The 23563-nt window shown below is 39.3% G+C and overlaps 1 protein-coding gene across 4 annotated transcripts in view; it reads right to left on the reverse strand.

The window, feature by feature from the left end:
• The window catches only part of LOC143041013 (homeobox protein extradenticle-like), a 186049-nt gene that overhangs the window by 22913 nt on the left and 139573 nt on the right, over positions 1 to 23563 (reverse strand). For 2 of the 4 annotated variants that reach the window (XM_076212562.1, XM_076212561.1), the window contains 2 exons: positions 18245 to 18357; positions 2660 to 2764 (listed from right to left, as the gene is read on the reverse strand). In XM_076212562.1, the coding sequence (XP_076068677.1) occupies positions 2711 to 2764; positions 18245 to 18357 (167 nt within the window). In that variant the 3' untranslated portion in view covers positions 2660 to 2710. The remainder of the gene's footprint in view (positions 1 to 2659; positions 2765 to 18244; positions 18358 to 23563) is intronic. The other 2 variants (XM_076212564.1, XM_076212563.1) reach the window with 1 other exon arrangement.

Here is a 23563-nt window from a genome sequence, read left to right on the forward strand (position 1 = left end):
AGCAACACAACACCCAATCACACATCTCTGCAACCCCCTCCAAAGTCATAGAACACCTCGTACTATAGCTTGTCACACCAAATACCCCCCTTGCCTAATCACAACATGGTTTTAGACTACTACATTCCATAACCACCTCTGATTGACCTTACACAGACTTTCTGACAGCATCAATTCAGATAGGCCTCCACACAGAACACTTCTTATAACATTAGACATTACTTAAATTTTTTATGGCATCCCCCAACACAAAATACATGACACAGACATTCACAATATCAAAAGATGGTTGGCAGATTATTAAGCAGGAAGAAATGCCTACGTGTCATGTAATGGCCATTCAATGCACACCAGAAACCTTAGGAACAGAGTACCTCGATGCTCCATCCTATCCCCAACTCTCTAATTTATACATGCACAATATACCTACACCCCACACCCCAGAAATACAAATCTCTTCTTACGCAGACAACATAACAATAACATGCACAGTTCATAATACAGGCAGAGCCACATGAATTCTACAACTATACTTTAACATGCTCAACCCCTGCTTCATTACAGACTCAAAATACCCCCAATCAAATCCACAGCCACACTTCTAACCAATTGGACAGAAGAATACAAATACATACTATGCCTCTTCATCAACAACACCCTCATACCACACACATTCACCCAAGATTTTTGGCATATCATATGATACATCTATATCATTCGAACAACACATCACAAACGTAAAGACAAAATGCAGACCTAGGTTCAACACACTTGAATCACTTGCAAGGGAAACATTTCGACACAACAAAGAAACTACCATTACAATATACAAACTATATATACACTCAGTGTTGGATTATGCAAGCCTTTCATGGGCCTCTAACCTCATTGAGAAACATAAGAATGAAGGAGACTGCAGGTATTGCCTATTTCCTTCTTAAATCTAAATCAGTCCAATTTAAATCCATTACTGCAAGTCCTGCTCTACTGTCTTAATATGATGATCTTGATTGTGTCACCTGTTAAAACCTTTGATCCACTTTAACACCTCTATTAGATCACCCCACACTCTGCATCTTTCTCGAGTGCAAGTTAAGGAATTTCTGAGTCCATATATCATTTTGTTCATTTTCCTTTGTACTGATTCTAGTGAACTGATATCCATTCTACAGGATGGAGACCAAAACTGTTCTACATAGTCAAGGATGGGCCTTACACCAGATAGTTTGACAATTACCTCTGCACTTTCATTCATAACCATCCCAGCAATGAAACCTAATACTCTGTTAGCTCTATTTCTAGAACTAATGCACCATTTCCTAGATTTAAGTTTAGGACTTGCTAGAACTCCTTAGTTTCTTTTGCACTCTCTTTTCTCTAAAGCAATGTTATCCAAACTATACCTGCTTTCTGGGTTGTGTAAACCTACATTTAACACACTACACTTCGAGATATTGAATTCTATTTTGCTGTTTCACTGTCCACCTGAACAACTTGTTAAGATCCTCCTGTAGAATCTCAAGTGTCTTCTCCTAACTTAATTAGGTGTCTTATTTTAGTGTCGTCCACAAACTTACTAACATGGCTGTTAATCCCATTGTCTAAATTGTCCCATGAAGTCTATTCATATCATAAAACAAGCATTCCAGGACTGATCCCAAATTCCATACTCTACCTGACATCAGCCCAACTGAGAAATCCCTTCTACAAGAAGCAAAAACCATAGTAACACAAATGCATTTAGGCCATCACTCAACACTGAAATAGTACTGGTACATTATAGGCCTGGTCATTGTTTCATGTTGCCCCTGATGCAATCACACAAAAATAACACACAACACTTCATCCTCTCACCCTACCCTGACAACACAATCTCTCCTTTTTGAGTAACTTGGCCAAAGTTGTGGCCAATGGCATTTAACTAAGAACCATGGGTTTCCTACACAAGACCCAAGGTAACCAAGTGACTGAAGTCAGTGTAGTACTAGTAATCAACCTTACATCACTGCAAGCTGAAGGTATGTGCTATCTGTTGATTTGTTTTTTATTCCAAATCAAATAGAATGTTTACTTATATTTTGCTGAAAACCCCATGGGGAGTGCATGATATAAACTGTGGCCATGAGAAAGAGATGATAGTGGCAAGGAAAGACCAAAGGATGATGTAACATGGGAATTCTTAAAGTGGAGGATAATCTGAAAAGAGTTAATGTTATTAGGGCAAAATATCATTATTTCTGGATTTACATTATACAGGTGATTAGGATATTGGTTCCAATTTTTCCCCTTCTTTGGTTTTATGGCTGTAGAACTTACCATCAGTTGGTTTCACAACATCCTTAATGGGGAAGGGCTCTGTAGATTAAATATATGCATGTACACAAACTTAAGTCATAATGAATGACAATATTGTACACCTTCCTTTTAAATTTGTGCTTATCTAGATAATGAAGTCATTATAATAATTGCAGATCAAAGTACGGTGATATGGGTGTATACTTGTGAAAAAGATATAGATTAATATTCTGTTGTAGGTGCTGTACATGCAGGTAAAGTAATGCAGGCGCATGCATGGGTGCAGTTTATATACAGATGTCCAACAGTTAACTCAAAGACTGAAACTCCATGTGCACATGCAAGTCATAAGCAAGCAACTAACTTGAAAGGTGGTGGTGTAGCCGCGAGGAGGGGGCGTGAGTATGGGCGCCGCCTACAGGTCAGGTGACTCCGGACTCACCTGGTGCAATCCTTCGTAACTCATGGCCTGCAGGGAGCCGCGGAGGTTAGAGCAAAGCTAGACAGGCAAACCTTGCAAATCAACCCACCTTGCAAACCAGCTTATGCTGCACAAGAGGACTCACTTTGCAATAAACTATTTGCAATGTAACAAACTATTGTGCAAGGTGCTGCAGTATTGCAAGGTGCTAGATGTAAGGTTAGGGGTTGGAAGGTAAATCAATAGCTTAAACTTCATGACAGATCAAAGACAAATCTCTTTAACTTGATCTAAGAACTGTACATAGTATATAATCTTATAAATCGAGCTCAGGACCTTTCAACTAAATCTTATGATTTTCCTTCCAAGTTCAGTAATTGGAAATTTTGGTAAAAGCATATATGTTGTCCCTACAACCCTTAACATTGACAGCAAAGCCAATGAAATTGGGTGGTGGGGACATTTATCAATTAATTCAAATACAAACAAATAAATCTGAAGGTGTGAACAAACTGTGGTTAGATATAAAATATGAAACCCAGCCATGGAAACAAGACTCAATCTTACAATAACAATTATTATTATTATTATTATTATTATTATTTCATTATTATTTCTTTTTAATGTGCCCTGTGCCTTAGTGCATTTCCCCCACTCCTTATATATATATATATACAAACACCCCAAGAACAGGCAAACTATAAATATCATAGGAAGGGTGAAAAATGAATAGAAGTAGGTTAATCCAAAAAAATTTAGTGCCCAAAGACCAGTATCTTCAAGATAGACAGATGGTAAAGGAAGAAAACATCTCTTCAAGGCAAATAACAGTCGAGAATCCTTTATCTGAAATGTTGAAGATTTTCAACTTTTTTCAGAACACTTCTATATAACCATTTATAAATCAGGACAGTCTGAGGATGTCCCTTAGGTGTCATGTGTTTACTCTACCACTGAAAAATCCACATCATCAACACAATAAATATATTCAATCCTCACTGTATGCAATGTTTTTCTATTTAGAATGGTAAAACAAAAAATACCATGTTAATATTACTTAGTGAACATAAAATGATTCATAGTAACACAACAACAAAATTATATAATGTATACTGTATGTATGTATATGTATACACCATCCACAATGGGGTAGGGCTCAGTAGATTAAATATATACCAATTAAATGAAGCAACCTTGCTGTGGATGTGCTGCATCTTGCTGCATTATTTCTGACCCAGAGCAATGGGTGAGATGCAGGGATGACCCTGTCATCCAGGAGTAGCCATGAAAAGGAGGAGGGAGGGAGGGGTGGTGAATGGGAGTGGAGTGGGTAAGGTTGAAATGGGTGGGAGTGGAATTATGCCTTTTGACTTTGGCTACCTCCCTTATAGGGGGAAAACCCCTCAGTATGTATGTGTATTTACCTTATTTACCTAGTTGTATTTTGCGGGAAGGGGAGCTATGCTCGTGATGTCCCGCCTTTGTATCTTGCAGTGTCTAGTTTGTTTTTAAACTCATGAATGGTTTTTGCGCATACTATTCCATTGTCCAGTTTGTTCCAAGTGTCCAAAACTCTATGAGGAAAACTGTTTTTCTTCAGTTCTCTTCTATAGCTATGTTTTTTTATTTTCTTTCCATGTCCTCTTCTGTTTCTTTTGTCCCAGTTAAGTAAGTTCTCTCTATCGAGTACCTCTATGCCTTTCATGATTCTGTAGATGGTCAATAGGTCACCTCTCTCTCTTCTTTGCTCCAGTGTCGGTAACTCCAGTTTAGCCAATCTCTCCTCGTATGATAGGTTTGCAAGTGCAGGTGCCATTTTTGTAGCTGCTCTTTGGATTCTTTCTATTTTCTTTATATTCTTTTTGGTACTGGGGGACCACAATGTCGCTGCATACTCTAATCTAGGCCTTATCAATGTAACCAATATTTTTTTCATCATGTCTTCGTCCAAGTATGTAAACGCCACTTTTATTGATCTTAGCAAGTCGTAAGTCTCCCCGACAATTTTGTTAATCTGTATATCATAGGACAAGTCGTTCGTGATAATTACTCCCAAATCTTTTTCAGATCCTACTTTCTTTACTTCTTTGGTTCCAATTGTATATTTTCCTGATATTCTGTTTTTGCTTTTTCCAAACTCCATTATGCTACACTTCTTAGTATTAAAGTCCACTTCCCATTTCTGACTCCAGTTCCATACCCTATTTAGGTCTTCTTGCAGTGCTTCACAGTCCTCATCAGTTTCTATTTTCCTTAGCAGTTTGGCGTCATCGGCAAAGAAGCTCATGTAGCAGTTCACGTCCTCATCCATGTCATTCATATAGATAGCAAACATTATTGGTGCCAGCACAGATCCTTGCGGTACTCCACTGATCACCTCTTTCCAATCTGAATATTTTTCTCTGAGCACTACTCTCATCTTTCTACCAGTCAGAAAGTCCTCTATCCATTTTAGTAGGTTTCCCTGTATTCCTCCTATGTGTTCCAGTTTTTTTAGTAGTTTTCTGTGTGGTACTTTGTCAAAGGCTTTTTGCAAGTCTAGGAATGCACAATCAGCCCATCCATTTCTTTCTTGCACTATGTCTATTAGTCTTGAGTAAAAGCATATTAAGTTTGTGGAGCATGATCTTCCTTGTCTGAATCCGAATTGTCTTGGGTTTAATATGTCATTGTCTTCCAGATGTTTTACCCATCTATTCTTGATTATTTTCTCACAAATTTTGGCTATGGTGCTTGTTAGTGATACTGGCCTATAGTTGGTGGGTTCTTCTTTGTTTCCTCCTTTGTGTATTGGTACAATGTTAGCGTTTTTCCAGTCCTCGGGTATCTTTCCTTCTTTGAGTGAGCTGTTTACTAAGATGTGTATTTTGTCTGTTAGTTCTTCTTTGCACTCCTTTAGAATCCAATTTGCAATACCGTCCGGGCCATGTGATTTTCTGACATCCAGCCTTGATAAATGTTCTGATATTTCCTTTAGTGATGCTGTAAACTCATTCATGAGGGGAGATTTCTTGTTTTTATCTATGTCACAATTTGGTATTTTCTCTCTGGTGAAAACAGATTTAAAGTGATTGTTCATGACTTCGGCCATCTCTAAATCTTCTGTGTATTCTATGTTTCCTTGGCATAGTTTCACCAATTCCTGTTTGTTTTTAAGTTTACCATTCACATACCGATAGAATAGTTTGGGTTGCTCTTTGCATTTGTCTATAATATCCTTCTCATGGTTCCTTTTCTCCTCTCTTCTCACATTAACATACTCATTTCTATAGTTAACATAAATTTGCCATTTGCTTTGTTTTTTGTCTTTTCTCCACTTTTTCCAAGCTTTGTCCCTTCTGTCTTTTGCCTCACTGCATCTTTTGTTGAACCAACATTTAATGTACTCTCTCTCTCGCTTTTGTCTTGGTACATGCCTGTTTACCCCTTCATTGTAGTTTTCCATCAATATATTCCATTTCTCTTCCACTGTTGTTTCTTCCCTGTAAAATATTTCCCAGTTTGCATTCCGGAAGAATGTCTTTAGTTTTGTAAAGTCTGGTTTGTTGTACCTCAGTCTTCCTTTCCTATGCTTTTTGTTCCTCTCTATACATATACCAAGGCTTTTTCCCCCCTTACAAGGGAGGTAGCCAAAAAGGAAAAGGCATAAAATCATTCCCACCCATTCCATCCCTGAAAACACTCCACACCCCTCCACCCTCCCTTTTATATGTGTGTGTGTGTGTATATATATATATATATATATATATATATATATATATATATATATATATATATATATATATATATATATATATATATATATATACACACACACACACCAACCATGGTCGAAGCAAGATGTGCTGGAATGAACGCTCTGAACCCGCTATTTAGAGATTCACGAACGAATGAATTTGAAAGCAGGCCTAGTTGTTTACAAAGATATGGTGAAGGGAGGAAGTATTCCCTGTGACCAGAATGTAAACATCTTTATATCTCCATTTTATCTTTTTTTTTTTTTTTGTTCTTTTTTTTATAAAAGATGGAAAATAGCAAAGAAACTCTGAAAGACAAAGAACCTACAAAAAGATGCTTGGAAGAAAACAGAATAGAGACTCCCCGATGATGTTCGCCGTATACATTAATGACATGAATGAAGGCGTGGAGTGCTATATGAATTTTTTTTGCAGATGATGCAAAATTACTTAAAAAGGTAAAAACGGAAGAGGACTGCAACTCATTGCAACAAGATCTGGACACGATATGGAATTGGACTCAAAAGTGGGAAGTGAAATTTAATATAAAGAAATGCAGTATAATGGAATTTGGAAAGTGTAAAAACAGAATATCAACAGAATACAGAATTGGAGAAGAAAAAATAAAAAAGCAAACTGAAAAAGATCTTGGAGTGATGATTGGAAAGGACATGAAACCTGATAAGCATATAAATAAAATATTCGGAGAAACCTACAACTTGAGGTCAATCAAAGTGGCATTTACTTATATGGATGAAGAAATGATCAAGAAAATACTAACTACACTAATAAGACCAAAACTTGAGTACGCAGCATCACTTTGGACACCCAGCACCAAAAAGAATATTAAGAAACTAGAAAGATTCCAAAGAGCGACAACCAAACTAGCACCGACTCTCGCCGAACTGACATATGAGCAAAGACTATCCAAACTGAACCTACCAACACTGGAACAAAGAAGAGAAAGAGGAGATTTGCTGACTATCTACAGAATAATGAAAGGAATGGAAGTTTTAGACAGGAACGACCTGTTAGTGTGGGACAACAGTAAAACGAGAGGACACGGAAAAAACTGAAAAAAGATAGCTATAGAAAAAACTTGAAAAGGAACAGTTTCCCACACAGAGCAATTAATACATGGAACAAATTAGACAACAAAACAATATGTGCAAACACTATACAAGATTTTAAGACAAAACTTGATGCGGAGAGATACAAAGATGGGTCACCATGAGCATAGCTCCCCTCCCGTATATTACAACTAGGTACAGTAAACTCGCGCTTATCCGAACGCGTTTTAACCGAATAATCACATTAACCGAACATTTTCTCAATATGGTAGCCATCGTTTTAACCGAACGTATTTGGATCTCAACCGAACATTCAAACACCCCACCGCCTCTTCCGCCACCTCCGCGCCACCCGCAAGCTTCACCAAGTGCTCACACGGTGGCAGCACACTCCATGTTTACACCTGATCGACTGTTTGGCTGTACATACATTCGTGAGTCCTCTCAGTGACGATACAGTATCACAAGCTCTCCTTAAACATTTTCTCTTTATACTCTATAGAATATGTTTATGAACTATTATAAGCATTTCCATATGTATGTTAAGTTTACGGGTACGAATATGGCAGATGACATTACCGATAAAAATCTACGGGAATGAAACATACAAAGTCGGATTAACCGAACATTTCGGTTAATCGGACATTTCTAATCCACCTTGGAGTTCGGATAAGTGGAAGTTTACTGTAAATACAACTAGGTAAATACTTGGTGTCATTCGAAAGAAGACAGGTCTTTCTCAAACACCAAGGAATACCAAAGGTTTGAAAGAGGTTTCTTTTCGGGGTTTGAAGGGGAAAGAAATATTATGTGAAGAGGGTTAGAAATGGATAGAGAGCCCAGGTATAGAAATATAATGAGAAATAGAGATATTAACGACATTTTGGATGAATTAATAGAGCTCAAATGTGAGTATAAAATAATGTACAAAGAAGTAGCTATGCTAAGGAAAGCCAATGAGGAGAATAATAGGGAGATATATGACTTAAAAAAGGAATTAATAAATTAAAGAGAGAAAATGAAAGGTTGAAAGTGAAGATATAAATAGGAATGAGGCATTAAAAAAGGAGATAAAAGATCAAATACAAGCAGTAACTGTAAAGGTGGAAGGAAAAACAAAAGAAAATTACTTACAGGAAATAAAGAAACATGGAAATTTGAACAGGAATATCAAAAAGTATCCTTTAAAGAAATAATGGAGCAACAGGTCAAGGAAAATACCAAGGAAACAGTGATCCAAGTAATTAAAGAGAAAGGCAACTTAGTTAGGGACATATATACATATATATACCAAAGGCTTTTTTCCCCTCCCCTTACAAGGGAGGTAGCCAAAAAGGAAAAGGAATAAAATTCATTCCCACCCATTCCATTCCTCAATGCACTCCACTCCCCTCCACCCTCTACCCTCCCTCTTATCTTGGCACCTCCTGAATGACAGGTCATCCCTGCATCTTGTCCACTGCCCTGGGTCAGAGGCAGTGTCACAAGACACAGCACATCTACAGCAAGGCCGCTTCATAAAATTGGCAACCCCCCTCTCCATCCCCCCATGCAGAAAAGGAGAAGACGGGGAGAAATCCCTTCGGGCTGTGTCAAATTTTTCTCACACATACTACCTCATCCCCCATCCCCCCACCCATTCCACCTCATGCATTACAACATCATCCATATACAACCATTCTCCAGTCACCCATCTTCTGTCCTCTCCTGTCCTTCCTCAAAAGACATTCCCCTCTTCCCCAAAGCCCCCTTCACCCCATCCATCCATCTCATCCTAGGTTACCCCCTCATGTTCACTCCCTCCACATCTGCCTTCCATACCTCTTTTACTAGTCTTTCTTCACTCATCTTTTCCATGTCTCCAAACCATCCATATACTCTTTCATCCACCCTATCTCCCAACTCCCTTACTACCCCTGTTCTCCTCCTCACCTCCTCATTTCTCACTCTATCCAGCCCAGTAACCCCCATCATACTTCTCAGACACCTCATCTAATTGCTAAGATCAATAAAAGTGGCATTTACATATTTCGACGAAGAAATGATTAAAAAAATATTGGTCACACTGATAAGGCCTAGATTGGAATATGCGGCGACATTGTGGTTATCCAGTACCAAAAAGAATATAAAGAAAATAGAAAGAATCCAGAGAGCAGCAACAAAAATGGCACCTGCACTTGCACACTTGTCATATGAGGAGAGATTGACTAAACTGGAGTTACTGACTCTGGAGCAAAGAAGAGAAGTGACCTACTGACCATCTACAGAATCATGAAGGGCACAGAAATACTTGATAGAGGGGACTTCTTAAACTGGGACAAGAGAAGCACAAGAGGACATGGAAAGGAAATAAAAAACATAGATACAGAAGAGATCTAAAGAAAAACATTTTTCCACATAGAGTGGTGGACACTTGGAACAAACTGGACAATGAAATAGTGTGAGCAAAAACCATTCATGAGTTTAAGAGCAAACTAGACACTGCAAGAAGCTCCCCTTCCCACAAAATACAACTAGGTAAATACATTCAAACTCCTCTCTTCCTCTCTTATGTTCCATGTTTCTGCCCCATACAATGCTGTTGGCACAATCACTCCTTCATACTCCTCTTAGCCTCCATTCCCAAACGTCTATTCCTCATTACACTTTTTAATCCACCAAGACATTTACTTGCTTCTCTCAATCTACATTCTACCTCCACCTCCACTCCACCCTTTCCTGCCACATTTGCACCCAAGTATCTAAAACTATCCACTTCCTCCAGTTGCTCTCCATTAATGCTCACTTCCAGTCTGCTACCACTTTCACCCCTTGTACATCTCATCACCTTACTTTTATCCACATTTATCTTCAACTTTCTTCTTTCACACACTCTCCCAAACTCTGTCACCAACTTCCTCAATCCCTCCTCTGATCCTGCTACAAGTGCAGTGTCGTCCTCAAACAACAGATGGCTCACCTCCCACTTTTCTCCATTTTCTTTAAACATCTCCAATCCCTGACCCACCACCCTTTTCGCACCACCCCATCCATGTATAAGTTGAACAGCCAGGGCAACATAACACATCCCTGATGAAGTCCCACCTTTACCTTGAACCACTCACTATCTCCATTTCTAATCCTGACACATGCTCTACTACTCTCATAAAAACTCTTGACAGCTCCTAAAAGCTTTCCTCCTATCCCATACATTTTCAAAAACTCCCACAGTGCCTTCCTGTCTACCCTGTCATAAGCCTTTTCTAGATCCATAAAAGCCCAAAAAACATCCTTACCTTTTCCCATAGCTTTCTCACATATCTGTCTTACCACAAAAATCTGATCTACGCAACCTCTACCTGTCCTAAATCCACATTGTTCCTTGCCAATTACTTCCTCTGTTCCTCTCCTAATCCTCTCAATCAAGATCCTCCCATAAACCTTCCTAACTACGCTTAACAAGTTAACCTCTTCAGTACGGGCCAAAATCTTGTGGGCAGCATTAGCTGCCAGAAGTACGATGTGTCGTAATAATACTCGCATCATAAAATATAGTCACCGCTTATATCGATCGTTCTCTCTTTCACCCGTGAATTTTGATAACCATAGAAAATGTGATGAAGACAGTTTAGAGAGTATTTCATTACGCAGGGGCTACTACAATAAATATAATCAAGACGCCGATATGGCAGCCTCGCGTATCCACTTGCTCCTCATGCCGCCTACGTATGCGGCACCGTATGGAAGGGGTTAATCCCTCTGAAACTACTACACTCACACTTGTTCCCTTTTCCCTTGTAAAATGGAACACATACATACATAGATATACCAAGGCTTTTTCCCCCCTTACAAGGGAGGTAGCCAAAAAGAAAAAGGCATAAAATCATTCTCACCCATTACATCCCTAAATACACTCCACACCCCTCCACCCTCCCTCTTATCTTAGCACCTCCTGGATGACAGGTCACCTTTCACCTTGGCCACTGCCCTGGGTCAGAGGCAGTGTCACAAGACACAGCACATCTACAGCAAGGTCGCTTCATTAAATCGGCGACCCCCCCCTCTCCATCCCCCCATGCATAAAAGGAGAAGATGGGGAGAAATCCCTTCGGGCTGTGTCAAATTTTGCTCACACATACTACCTCACCCCCATCCCCCCATCCATTCCACCTCATGCATCACAACATTATCCATATACAACCATTCTCCAGTCACCCCTGTCTTCTGTCCTCTCCTGTCCTTCCTCAACAGACATTCCCCTCTTCCCCAAAGCCCCATTCACTCCATCCATCCATCTCATCCTAGGATGTCCCCTCATGTTCACTCCCTCCACATCTGCCTTCCATACCTCTTTTACTAGTCTTTCTTCACTCATTCTTTCCATGTCTCCAAACCATCCTAATACTCTTTCATCCACCCTATCTCCCAACTCCCTTTCCACCCCTGTTCTCCTCCTCACCTCATTTCTCACTCTATCTAGCCTAGTAACCCCAATCATACTTCTCAGACACCTCATCTCAAACACATTCAAACTCCTTCTCTCTTCCTCTCTTATGTTCCATGTTTCTGCCCCATACAATGCTGTTGGCACAATCACTCCTTCATACAGTCTCCTCTTAGCATCCATTCCCAAATGTCTATTCCTCATTACACTTTTTAATCCACCAAGGCATTTACTCGCTTCTCTCAATCTACATTCTACCTCCACCTCCATTCAACCTTTTCCTGCCACATTTGCACCCAAGTATCTAAAACTATCCACTTCCTCCAGTCGCTCTCCCTATGCTCACTTCCAGTCTGCTACCACTTTCACCCCTTGTACATCTCATCACCTTACTTTTACCCACATTTATCTTCAGCTTTCTTCTATCACACACTCTCCCAAACTCTGTCACCAACTTCCTCAATCACTCCTCCGATCCTGCCATAAGCACAGTGTCATCCACAAACAACAGCTGGCTCACCTCGCACTTTTCTCCATTTTCTTTAACCATCTCCAGAAGAGATCTGAAAAAAATAGCTTCCCACACAGAGTGATAGACACTTGGAACAAATTAGACAAAGAAACAGTGTGTGCAAACACTATTCAAGATTTTAAGAAAAAACTTGATACTGAAAGATACAAAGACAGGTCACCACGAGCATAACTCCCTTCCCGTATAATACAACTAGGTACATACATACATGTACATAAACACAAAAACTTCTTCCCCCTCACAAGGGAAGTACCCAGCCAAGGCTACCTTCCACCCACCTCACACCTATTTATTTCCCTTTTAACCCCTTCCATACGGTGACACCTACGTAGGCGTCATGAGGAGCAAGTGGGTACGCGAGGATGCCGACGGCGTCTTGATTATATTTATTGTAGTTGTACCTGCGTGACTCCCATACTCTGTAAACTGGCTTCATCATACTTTCTATGGTTATCAAAATTCACGGGTGAAAGAGAAAACGATTTATACAGCGGTGACTTTATTTTTTATAATGCGAGTATTATGATGCAACATCACACGTCTGGCAGCTAATGCTACCCGCGAGATTTTGGCCCGGAGTGAAGGGGTTAAAAATATCTTGCCTCCTTGTGGATGAAGTGCTATCCCGGTCCCCAACCTGATGTCTGGGACAGAGGCAATGCAACAAGACACAGAAGCTTCACAGCCAAGCCCAACAGCTGAAACTTGTTTACCACCAGTGATTCATTTACATGGCAACCCTCTTTGTCCCCAATGAGTACACACAAAACACAAGGAGAAACCTCTTTGGGTTGCATCAGTTTATCACCTATTCACAACCATTTTCCACTCACATCTCTCTTCTGCCATCTCCTTCCCTGGTCAATACATATTCCCCTTTTACCCAAAGCCCTTCACCCCATCCATCCATCCATCCATCCATCCCATTTTTGGTCTTTCCCTCAAGTTCACTCCATCCACCTCTGCCTTCCACATTTTCCTACTCTTTCTTCACTCATTTTTTTCATATGCCTAAAGTATCTCAGATGGAACGAATGAGTGAGATAAAACTAGTAAAAAGAAAGTGGAGGGCAGAATTAGAAATGAAGAGAGTGAGTGGTTTGAGGTAAAGGTGGGACTTCACCAGGAATGTGTCTTGTTGGCATGTCTATTCAATTTATACATGGATGGGGTGATGTACAAGGTAAATGAAGGGTAATGGGCTGGGGATTGGAGATGGTTAAAGAAAATGGAGAAAAATAAAAAATAAGCCAGTCGTTGTCTGGTGATAACATTGCACTTGTAGCAGGATCAGAGGAGGGATTAAGGAAGTTAGTGACAGAGTTAGGTAAGTTGAAGATAAATGTGGGTAAATGTAATGTGATGCGACATACAAGGGGAGAGGATGCCAATAAACTGGAAGTAAGTATCAAGGGAGAAACACTGGAAGTGGATAGCTTTAGATAGTTGGGGCGAATGTGGCGGGAACAGGAGTGGAAATGGAGGTACAATGTGGAATGAGAAAAGCAAGTAAATGCCCTATGGGATTAAAAAATGTAATGAGAAATAGATTTTTGGGAATGGATACTAAGAGGAGATTGTATGAAGGGGTAACTGTGCAGACAGCACTGTATAAGGCAGAAACATGGAACATAAGAGAGGAAGAGTTTGAAAAGTGAGATGAAATGCCTGAGAAGTATTGTAGGGGTTACTAGGCTGGATAGTGTGAAAAACGAGGTGAGGAGGAGAGAGGGGGTGGAAAAGGAGTTGGGAGATAGGGTTGATGAAAGAGTATTGGGATGGTTTGGACACATGGATAGAATGAGTGAAGAAAAATTAGTAAAAGAGGTGTGGAAGGCAGAGGTGGAAGGAGTGAACATGGGGGAGCAACCAAGGATGAGATGAATGGACTGGGTAAAAGGGGCATTGGGAAAGAGGGGAATGTCTGCTGAGGAAGGGAGGGAGAAGACAGAAGATAGGGGTGAGTGGAGAATGGTTGTGTATGGATGATGTTGTGATGCACGGAAGGGAGTGGGTGGGGAATGATGGGGGGTGAGGGAGTATGTGTGAAACTATATTTTGATTCAGGCCAAAGGAATTTGTCTGTCTTCTCTTTTTCTGCATGAAGGGACAAAGAGGTGGGGTTACCAATTAAATGAAGTGGCCTTGCTGTAGATATGCTGTGTCCTGCTGCATTGCTTCTGACCTGGGGTAATGGGTGAGTGGAGTCTGTGGAGATGAAATGGGTGGGAGTGGATTTATGCCTTTGACTTTGGCTACCTTCCTTGTAAGGGGTAAAAAATCCTTGGTATATGTATGTATACATATATATGTACATACACCAAAATCCTTTTCCCCTTTATAAAAAGTGTGGCAAAGTCAAACCTTACATGCAACCCCTACCCATCCAAAACCAATTCAGTGTCCCTTTAGTATGTATGTATATTTATTCATTATTTCATACAAGTTCTACATGATCCATTCTTGGTTATATACAGTAGTGTGAAATACAGTGTAAATTGAAGATATTCTTTAGAATTTTCTATTTGTGTCATTTCTCACTAAAATTTATAGGATTTTTAAAATGTTCAGATTTTGAAAAAAAAAAAGAGGATTCTCAACCTGTACCTTCAGTCATAATAACAGAGGGGAAAAAAAAAGAGGATTCTCAACCTGTACCTTCAGTCATAATAACAGAGGGAATGAAGGTTCATATTATATTAATTCAAAAGGACTCAATAAACCTCCAACATATGGTGGATATTTCAGATTCACATATCCACATTTATTAAGGTGGGTATGCAAATACTGCAAGCCATTATTGATGAATGAGGCACAAATACTGACATTAAAGAGGTGGATTTCAGGTGGTTTAGGCCTCATTCTAGAAGACCCAGTCTTGCAGGTAAATATATCTTTTATAACATCAGCAACTGTTCTCTAGCATGAAAAAACATGAAATATAAACAACCTTGCCTATAACAGGTATTTGTAATTCTATACACGTATGGTTTCCTAGAAATGTTGGCTTATAACGTTAAAACCAACATTTAATGCTCTACTTGGCAGGATTCCAAATGACTTCAAATTATGACAGAGAGGAAAAAAATCAGAACTGGAGAGTTATGATTATTATTCACAAACTCAACTAAACTCCAGTAAGTGAATGTACAGAAATCAGGAATAAGAATAACTAATGCATCAGAGACATTGAGCTACAATAGCAGAACACAAAAGAAAGAAAAGAAAAAAAAAAAAAGAGACAGAGAGAGAGTGAGCATGTGTGTGCATTTATCTAATCTACAACATTATATGGCCACCCTTTTATAAAGGGGAAAAGGCCTTATGGTATATGTATTTTCCTAATTGTAGTATACATGAAAGGAGCACTGCTCATTTATTCCCATTTCCTATTCTCTAATTTTCTAACATACCTACACTCAAATTCATGTACAGTTCAAACTTAATCTATATCCTTAATTTCCAGCTATCATATTTAGATCTGAAGTCATGTATTGTTTGAGCTTGGGCTATATTACCTTCTAAGCTATTCCACATATACATATGGAAAACTGTATTTCTTCATATCCTTTTGACATGTGGTCTTTCTTAATTTACTTCTATAACCTCTTAAAGCCCTCCCATTTTTAAGCAGATCTTTTCTATAAATGTAATCTATCCCCTTTAGTGACCTGAACACTGTAATTATGTCACCGCTTTCTCTTCAATCTTTCAAAGTACTTTTAGTCTTTCCTCGTATGGTTTACCTGCCAGGCTGGGGACTAGTTTGGTTGCTGCCCTATGTATTCTCTCAATCCTTCACTTTGTGTGGGGACCATACTACTGATGCATAGTAGTATGGTCCCCACACACATATGTACCTAACTGTGGTAAATTTACGTGGGGCTACATCTATGTGATGGGTCCCATCTCTATATATCTCCCTTTCAAACTTTGTTTCAAATTAATTCAAGTTATTGTCTTCAACTTTTTCTTCTAATTTGTTCTATAACTTGACAGATGTATGTGAAAAGCTATACTTCATAACATCTTTTAATCAATCTTCTTTTATTTTTATTATTTTTTTTACTATGATCTCCTGTTGTTCTTCTATCCTATACTAACAGATCTATCCAAATTTTCTCTTACCTTCTCTGTTCTAACAACAACTATATCACCTCTCTTTTCTCTTTTCTCTTTCAATATGGGCAGTCTTAGTTTTTCCTATCTCTCCTCAAATGGCTTATCAGCAAGGTTTGGGATCATTCTGGTTGCTACTTTTTGTATTCTATTTTCTTACCTACAGGCCCACTGCAGGGCTGCAGGTTTTTCACTTAATGAAGCCCAAGGTAACAACTGACTGATTGAACACAACATTACTGCTGACTTCTCTCTCCTCCAAGAAATCATTGTTATTAGTGAAAACAAACTGAAAACTTTTGTTCATCAGTTCCATCTGGTGACTGTGTTAAAATCCTTATTCAAGTTCTATTTGGTTGAGCTTTCTTGTTGAATCCCTCTGGTTCTTGTTGAGTGAGATTTGTGAGCAATGTAGTGATGGTACAGCCCTCTTTCAATCCATGTTGACTTAGGGAGGTGGGTATTTGTGCTTTCTATCCAATGCATACCTAAGTGAGCCACTGAATGTGAAAGATAAGTAAATTGGCTGTTTTAGTGTAGCAGAAGACTCAGAAAGTAAGAAAATTAAGCAATTTGGGAGTAAAATAGTAACAGAATGAAGGTAACAAAGAAAAAAAAAAAAAAGGAAAGTGGAGGAATATGGGATCCGAATTAGATACTACCATAGGAGCAAGAAAAATGGATGTAAAGATGGAGAAGGAATAATTGGGGAAAAAAGGGGAAAATGGTAGAAATAGAATATACATGAGAATAGGAAAGAAAAAAAATGTGAAATGACATCAGTCAAAAACTGTTATGACACCTAAATGATCCATGTATCCAGGAGTCAGTGGTGTATGTATTGTTAAATTTTATAACATGGAGAATACCCAGGAGTTAAATATGTAAACAAGTGTGTGAACCATGGTGGCTCTCTAAGAAAGACAGGAAAAGGTAGGTCAAGGGAGCAATGTTTTGCCATTTGAGATGCTGTTGTTGCTGTATAGCTTTTGGGGCACTGCTGATGAAGCCTGCCACCATAAATCCCAGGTTAGACCCCCATGTCTCAATCCTGACCTCTATTCCTGTTAAAATTGGGAAGCCTTTAGGACAGGACCTGCCTGAGGCTCCCACCATGTACAACTGTTCTCAGCAGCCACATCCACTCCCTCCAGAACCAGGGAGTCTGGGAGTTTCTGACCACTTGGAAGAGAAAATGAAGCCTTTTGCTTCTGCAGCCAAGTGTTATAATCAATGAGCAATGTTATCACATTCATAAGTAGGGCAGTTCAGTGTGCCCTAACCCTGACAGGGTGAAAGTGGAGGGATAAGTTAAACTCTTTCTGTTGCATGCTATGGGAATATTAAACCACTCCCCTTATGTGCTAGCAGTCCATGCAACAGTTGCACTGATGTTGGGTGCAATTTGCCTTTCAGTTGCATTCCACATGAAAATGTTAAATTCAAATGTGGTGATCATGTCAAATCCTTGGAGAAAAGACCTGAGTCTACAACAATCATTATTCTTGCCTGTGGGATTGTTAGTATTCATTATGAATACAGTTAACCCCTACCGGATGGCTGCTGTTTGGGATGTAGAACAGAGGCACTGTAATGTCTTGCACTTTTATATATGAAAGATAAAACAAACTCAATGTAAAGACTTACCCCAGCATAACCCGACCCATTCATGCCAGACATCCCGTAACCCATAGAGTCTTCAGCTGGAGGAGGTGACATCATAGGTCCTGGCGTGCCACTCATGCTGTAGGGGGACGTACCTGCAAAAGAGTACATGGTTAGGATTCTAAAACTGTATACTACACCAAACAACGTACAACAAAATTCAGTTACAATTCTCATTAACCTTTAAATTGCAGGCATCTCATTAGTGCTACAGGAAAACCTGGACCAAACCACACATGTCTCACTGATGAGACATATCTTTCAGTATGCATACCATAGACACTTCATCATAAGTGTTTCTAAACTTTGCCAATTGTCTCTGCCTGTCAACCACACACAATCAAGATTCCCAAGCAAATGTGTTATTATCATTACCATAGTAGTGAGGTAATTGATGAAAATAAATGTGATACTCTCGATGAATTAGTCAGGGAAACATACTCAAGTTCAAAAAGTCACCCACCTTCAGAAATCACAAGTGATTTACAATATGAAGACCACATCAAACACTAACTGAAGGTATGTACTTTCTATGGTCCCTCAGTTATTCTTTCTGATAAGGGGTTTATGAATTACAGTGTGAAGAATGTTTGCTTAAATTTTGCGAAATATTCCAGCAGGAGAGAGTAGGCCGGCTCATGAGATGCCCACAGTATAAAGGTTAAGTTGATAATTTATATTCTCAAGATAAATTTAAAAAGCACAAACACATGTAATTGACATGAAAGTAAAAAAAATCAAGGGCAGCACTGCAACTATATGTAATGCAACAACATAGTCTCCTTGCTTACAGTGGATGAGAAGTATCTATTTTGAGTGTTAATCATATGTGGCAAGAGTAAATAATCTATATAAGCATATGAGTAATGATGGAAGACTACACAGAGTGGCCCTACAAGACAGGCATCTGAAAGAATAACCCTTTCTCCAACTCTTCCTCAAATCCTGTCAGCACCTTCACCTCTATCTAGCCCCAAGGACCAAGCACTTATTCTCCAGACCAGGCCCAAGATCTCTCACTATCAGCTTCCACTAAATTTTTTCCACTTTCATATATAAGGTAAACAGACAATTGGCAAGTGCTCCCTTCCTGTCCCTGCTCCTAACAGCTAGTGGCATAGAAACACACTCAAACTAATACAAAACATTGCAATGTTTCTTCCAAGAGAGATCTATGGGAATGTTGCTGACCACAGTTCAAATAAAGGAGATTGAAGATGGTTAAAGAAAATGGAGAAAAATGGGAGATAATCCAGTTGTTGTTTGCTGATAACATTGCACTTGTAGCAGGATCAGGGGAGGGATTAAGGAAGTTAGTGACAGGATTTGGGAAGATGTGCAAAAGAAAGAAGTTAAAGATAAATGTTGGTAAAAGTAAAGTGATGAGATGTACAATTGGAACTGAGTATTAAGGGAGAGAGGCTGGAGGAAATGGATAACTTTAGATACTTAAGGGAGAATGTGGCAGGAAAGGGAGGAGTGGAGTTGAAGGTAGAATGTAGACTGGGAGAAGCAAGAAAATGCCTTGGGGGATTAAAAAGTGTAATGAGAAATAGACATTTGGGAATGGATGCTAAGAGGAGATTGTATGAAGGGGTGATTGTGCAGACAGTATTATATGGAGCAGAAACATGAAACATAAGGAATAGAGAAACTGTTTAAATGTGTTTGACATGAAATGACCTAGAAGTATGGTAAGGGTTACTAGGCCAGATAGAGTGAGAAATGAGGTGAGGAGGAGAAAGGGGATGGAAAAGGAGTTAGAAGATAGGGTTGATGAAAAAGTATTGGGATGGTTTGGGCACATGGAAAGAATGAATAAGGAAAGATTAGTAAAAGATAAGATGGATGGATGGAGTAAAAGGGGCATTGGGAAAGAGGGGAATGTCTGCTGAGGAAGGACGGGAGAAGACAGAAGATAAGAGTGAGTAGAGAATGGTTGTATATGGATGATGCTGTGACGCATGGAAGGGAGAGGGTGGGGAATAGGGTGTTAGAGAGTATGTGTGAGTGATGTTTTGATGAATCCCAAAGGGATTTCTCCCTGTCTTCTCTTTTTCTACATGAGGGGATGGAGAGGGGAGGGGTAGCCAATTAAATGAAACAGCCTTGTTGTGGATGTGCTATGTCTTGCTGCATTGCTTCTGACCCAGGGTAGTGGGCGAGATGCAGGGATGACCAGTCATCCAGGAGGAGCCAAGAAAAGAGGGAGAGGTGGTGAATGGGAGTGGAGTATGTGGGAATGAAAAAGGTAGGAATGGATTTATGCCTTTTGACTTAGGCTACCTCCCTTGTATGGGGGAAAAAAACCCTTGGTATACGTATATACATACATATAGACATGAAAAAGGAAAAGATTTTCTGGTATATGTATGTCTACAAGCATTTCAGATACCATTTAACAATACCATGAACATACACTATCCACTCAATCTATTTCATGTGTGCTAGTGGTGGTTCTGCAAGATGTCTGCTCTAAATATTTTTTGAGTAGATAAGGGAAGATCACCATGTAATGAAGTAGTGGAGGTAAATCTGCTTCAGCTGGTGTACCCTGCTATGGAGGTTCTGTGCCTTGCTGCATTGCCTCTGACCCCAATAGCAGGAATAACTATTTGTTATGCGAGTATATGTAAAAGAATGCATACCTCTCTTCTCTAAAAGTGGAGGTACAGGTGCAAAAACTACTGTACATACTTGATGCAAAGAAAGCCATAGGGCCCAATGGAATCTCGAGTTGCATACTCCAAGAGTGTTAAGAAACTAGTGGACAAGATACATGAACTTTTTTTTCTGGGTTCATTACAATCAGACTGATTATTCACAAAGAGATGTAACAGTATCTAATATCTGAATTATAGGCCGGTGTGTTAGCTAAACTATGAGAAAGAATTATGAACAATGGATGTTTAGTGTATTTAGAAGAGGAAAAGCCCTGGAGGAAAACCAATTCGGCTTCAAGAAAGGAAGATCATGTGTTTTTGATTTGTTGATTTTTTTATTCATGAGTAACTGATGTGCTTCAAGGGAGGGATGTTTGGGTGAACTGTGTTCACTTAAATCTAGAGAAAACATTTGATAAGATACATAGAATATATATATATATATACTATGAAAGATAATGAAGTTCAGTATATATTTTCAGATCAGTTTTGATATATTTGTTTTGTAATCTGTGTGTACTTACCTAATTACATTTACCTAACTAGTATGCAGGGAGGAAGTAGTGTTCATGGGTTCCTGCCTTTCACTCTATTATACCTAGCTTCAAATTCATGTATGTTTCCAACTTTTGCTATATCTACTTATTCTCTAATTATCATACTTTGATATTCAGGTATTGTTCTAGTATGAGGGGATGAAGGGGGGGGGGTCATCACCAATTAAATGAAGCAGTCTTGCTGTGGATGTACTGTGTCTTGCTGCATCTCTTCTGACCCAGGGCAGTGGGTAAGATGCAGGGATGACCTGTCATCCAGGAGGAGCCAAGAAAAGAGGGAGGAAGGAGTGATGAATGGGAGTGGAGTATATGGGGATGAAATGGGTGGGAGTGGATTTAAGCCTTTTGACTTTGGCTACTTCCCTTGTATGGGGGAAAAAGCCCTTGGTGTATGTATGTGTATTGTTCTAGCTTGGGATATATTCCCTTCTTAACTTTCCCAAATATTTATGCATCTGTATGGAAAACTGCATTTCTTCACATCCTTTAGCCATTGTCTTTTTCAATTTGTTCTCATAAACACTTAAAGCCCTCCTATTCCTTATCAAGAGATCTCTTCTGCCAATGTACTCTACCCCCTTTAGCGGTACTCCCCAAGGTAGTCGTAGCTCCTTTTGGGGATCAGTGCCACCTGCGTAGAGCCGGTGGCCAGGGCTGGTTGCCGCCGCAAAAACACAACATACACTCTATGAAGGATTTGTGGGAAAACCCAGTTTCGGCTGTGGCATTCCTTGGGGAGACGGGACTGCTCGGACAGACAGTCTAGGGAACGACAACAACAACAATGCCCTTTAGCAACCTAAACACTGTAATTAAGTCAGATCTTCCTCTTCAGTCTGTCACTTTTGCAAATTCATTGATTTTAGTCTCGCCTCCTATGACTTATCTATCTACAAGGTTAAGAGCCAGTTTGGTTGCTGCCTTTTGTATCCTCTTGATCTTGCTTATATCCTTCACTCTGTGTGGGGATCATACCACTGATGCATATTCTAGTCTTGGACTGATTAGTTTCTATGAGTTTTCTCATCATCTCTTCATCCATACTGTACAGTGAAAAGTTGCTTTACTGTTCTGCTGCTATCCACATATCTTTCCCACAATCTTACTGATATGTGTGTCAGGTGACAGGTCTTTCATCAACACTCCCAAACCTATTCTGCTTTTGTAAAAATTGCTTCATAATTAATAGTTCAAAGATGGAGTTCTTGAGTGATTACCCATTTTCAACACTGCATTTTTTGGTATTGTAATTAATTTTTCATTCTTGGCTCCATACATATATAGTGTCTAGATCTTTTTGCAACAGTCAAGTCTTCCTCATTCTTCACTCTTCTCATGATCTTTGCATCATCTGCATTCATGCTGTTAAAGTTGTTCTTTTTCTTGCTCTGTGGGAGTCAGTTAATCATTTAATTTCTCTTTTTCATGAAAAAGGCTATTTCTGGTGTACAATTGGGATTGTATTTTTTTTTTTTTTTGTAACCTCTAGGAATGTTTCATGCTAGCTTTTGGTATGGTATTTGTGATCTCCTTTGTTGCATTGTCTATGAATGAGTAATGGGCTGTATCCATATACAAAGACAATTTCCAGTCTTGGAGGTAAATTATACAAGAGGTTGTGAGTATTGAAGCATCAAAGAAAAATAGGGGACCTGACTGTAGTGTTCAGAGCACTGAAAGGGATGAACAAAGGCGATTTGAGAAGATCTCTTCACCTGGGATAAGAGGGCATCAAGAGATCATGGTGTGTGTATTTACCTAGTTGTATTTTACAGGATGAGAGCTATGCTCATAGTAACCCACTTTTGTATCTTTCAGCATCCAGTTTGATCTTAAATTATTTTATAGTTTTTGCACTCACTGTTTCCTCATTCAATTTGTTCCAGATATCTACCACTCTGTGTGGGAAGCTATTTTTTTTTAGGTCTCTTCTGTAACTATCCTTTTCAAATTTTGTTTTGTTTTATGTCTTGTTTTTTTTATCACACCTTAGTAAATCATCTCTATCAAGGACTTCCATCATTTTCATAATTCTGCAGATGGTTAGTAGACCTCCTCTTTCTCTTCTTTATTCCAGGGTT

The sequence above is a fragment of the Oratosquilla oratoria genome, chromosome 30, assembly GCF_046742065.1.
Source record: "Oratosquilla oratoria isolate Oo_2021 chromosome 30, ASM4674206v1, whole genome shotgun sequence".
Lineage (NCBI taxonomy): Eukaryota > Metazoa > Arthropoda > Malacostraca > Stomatopoda > Squillidae > Oratosquilla > Oratosquilla oratoria.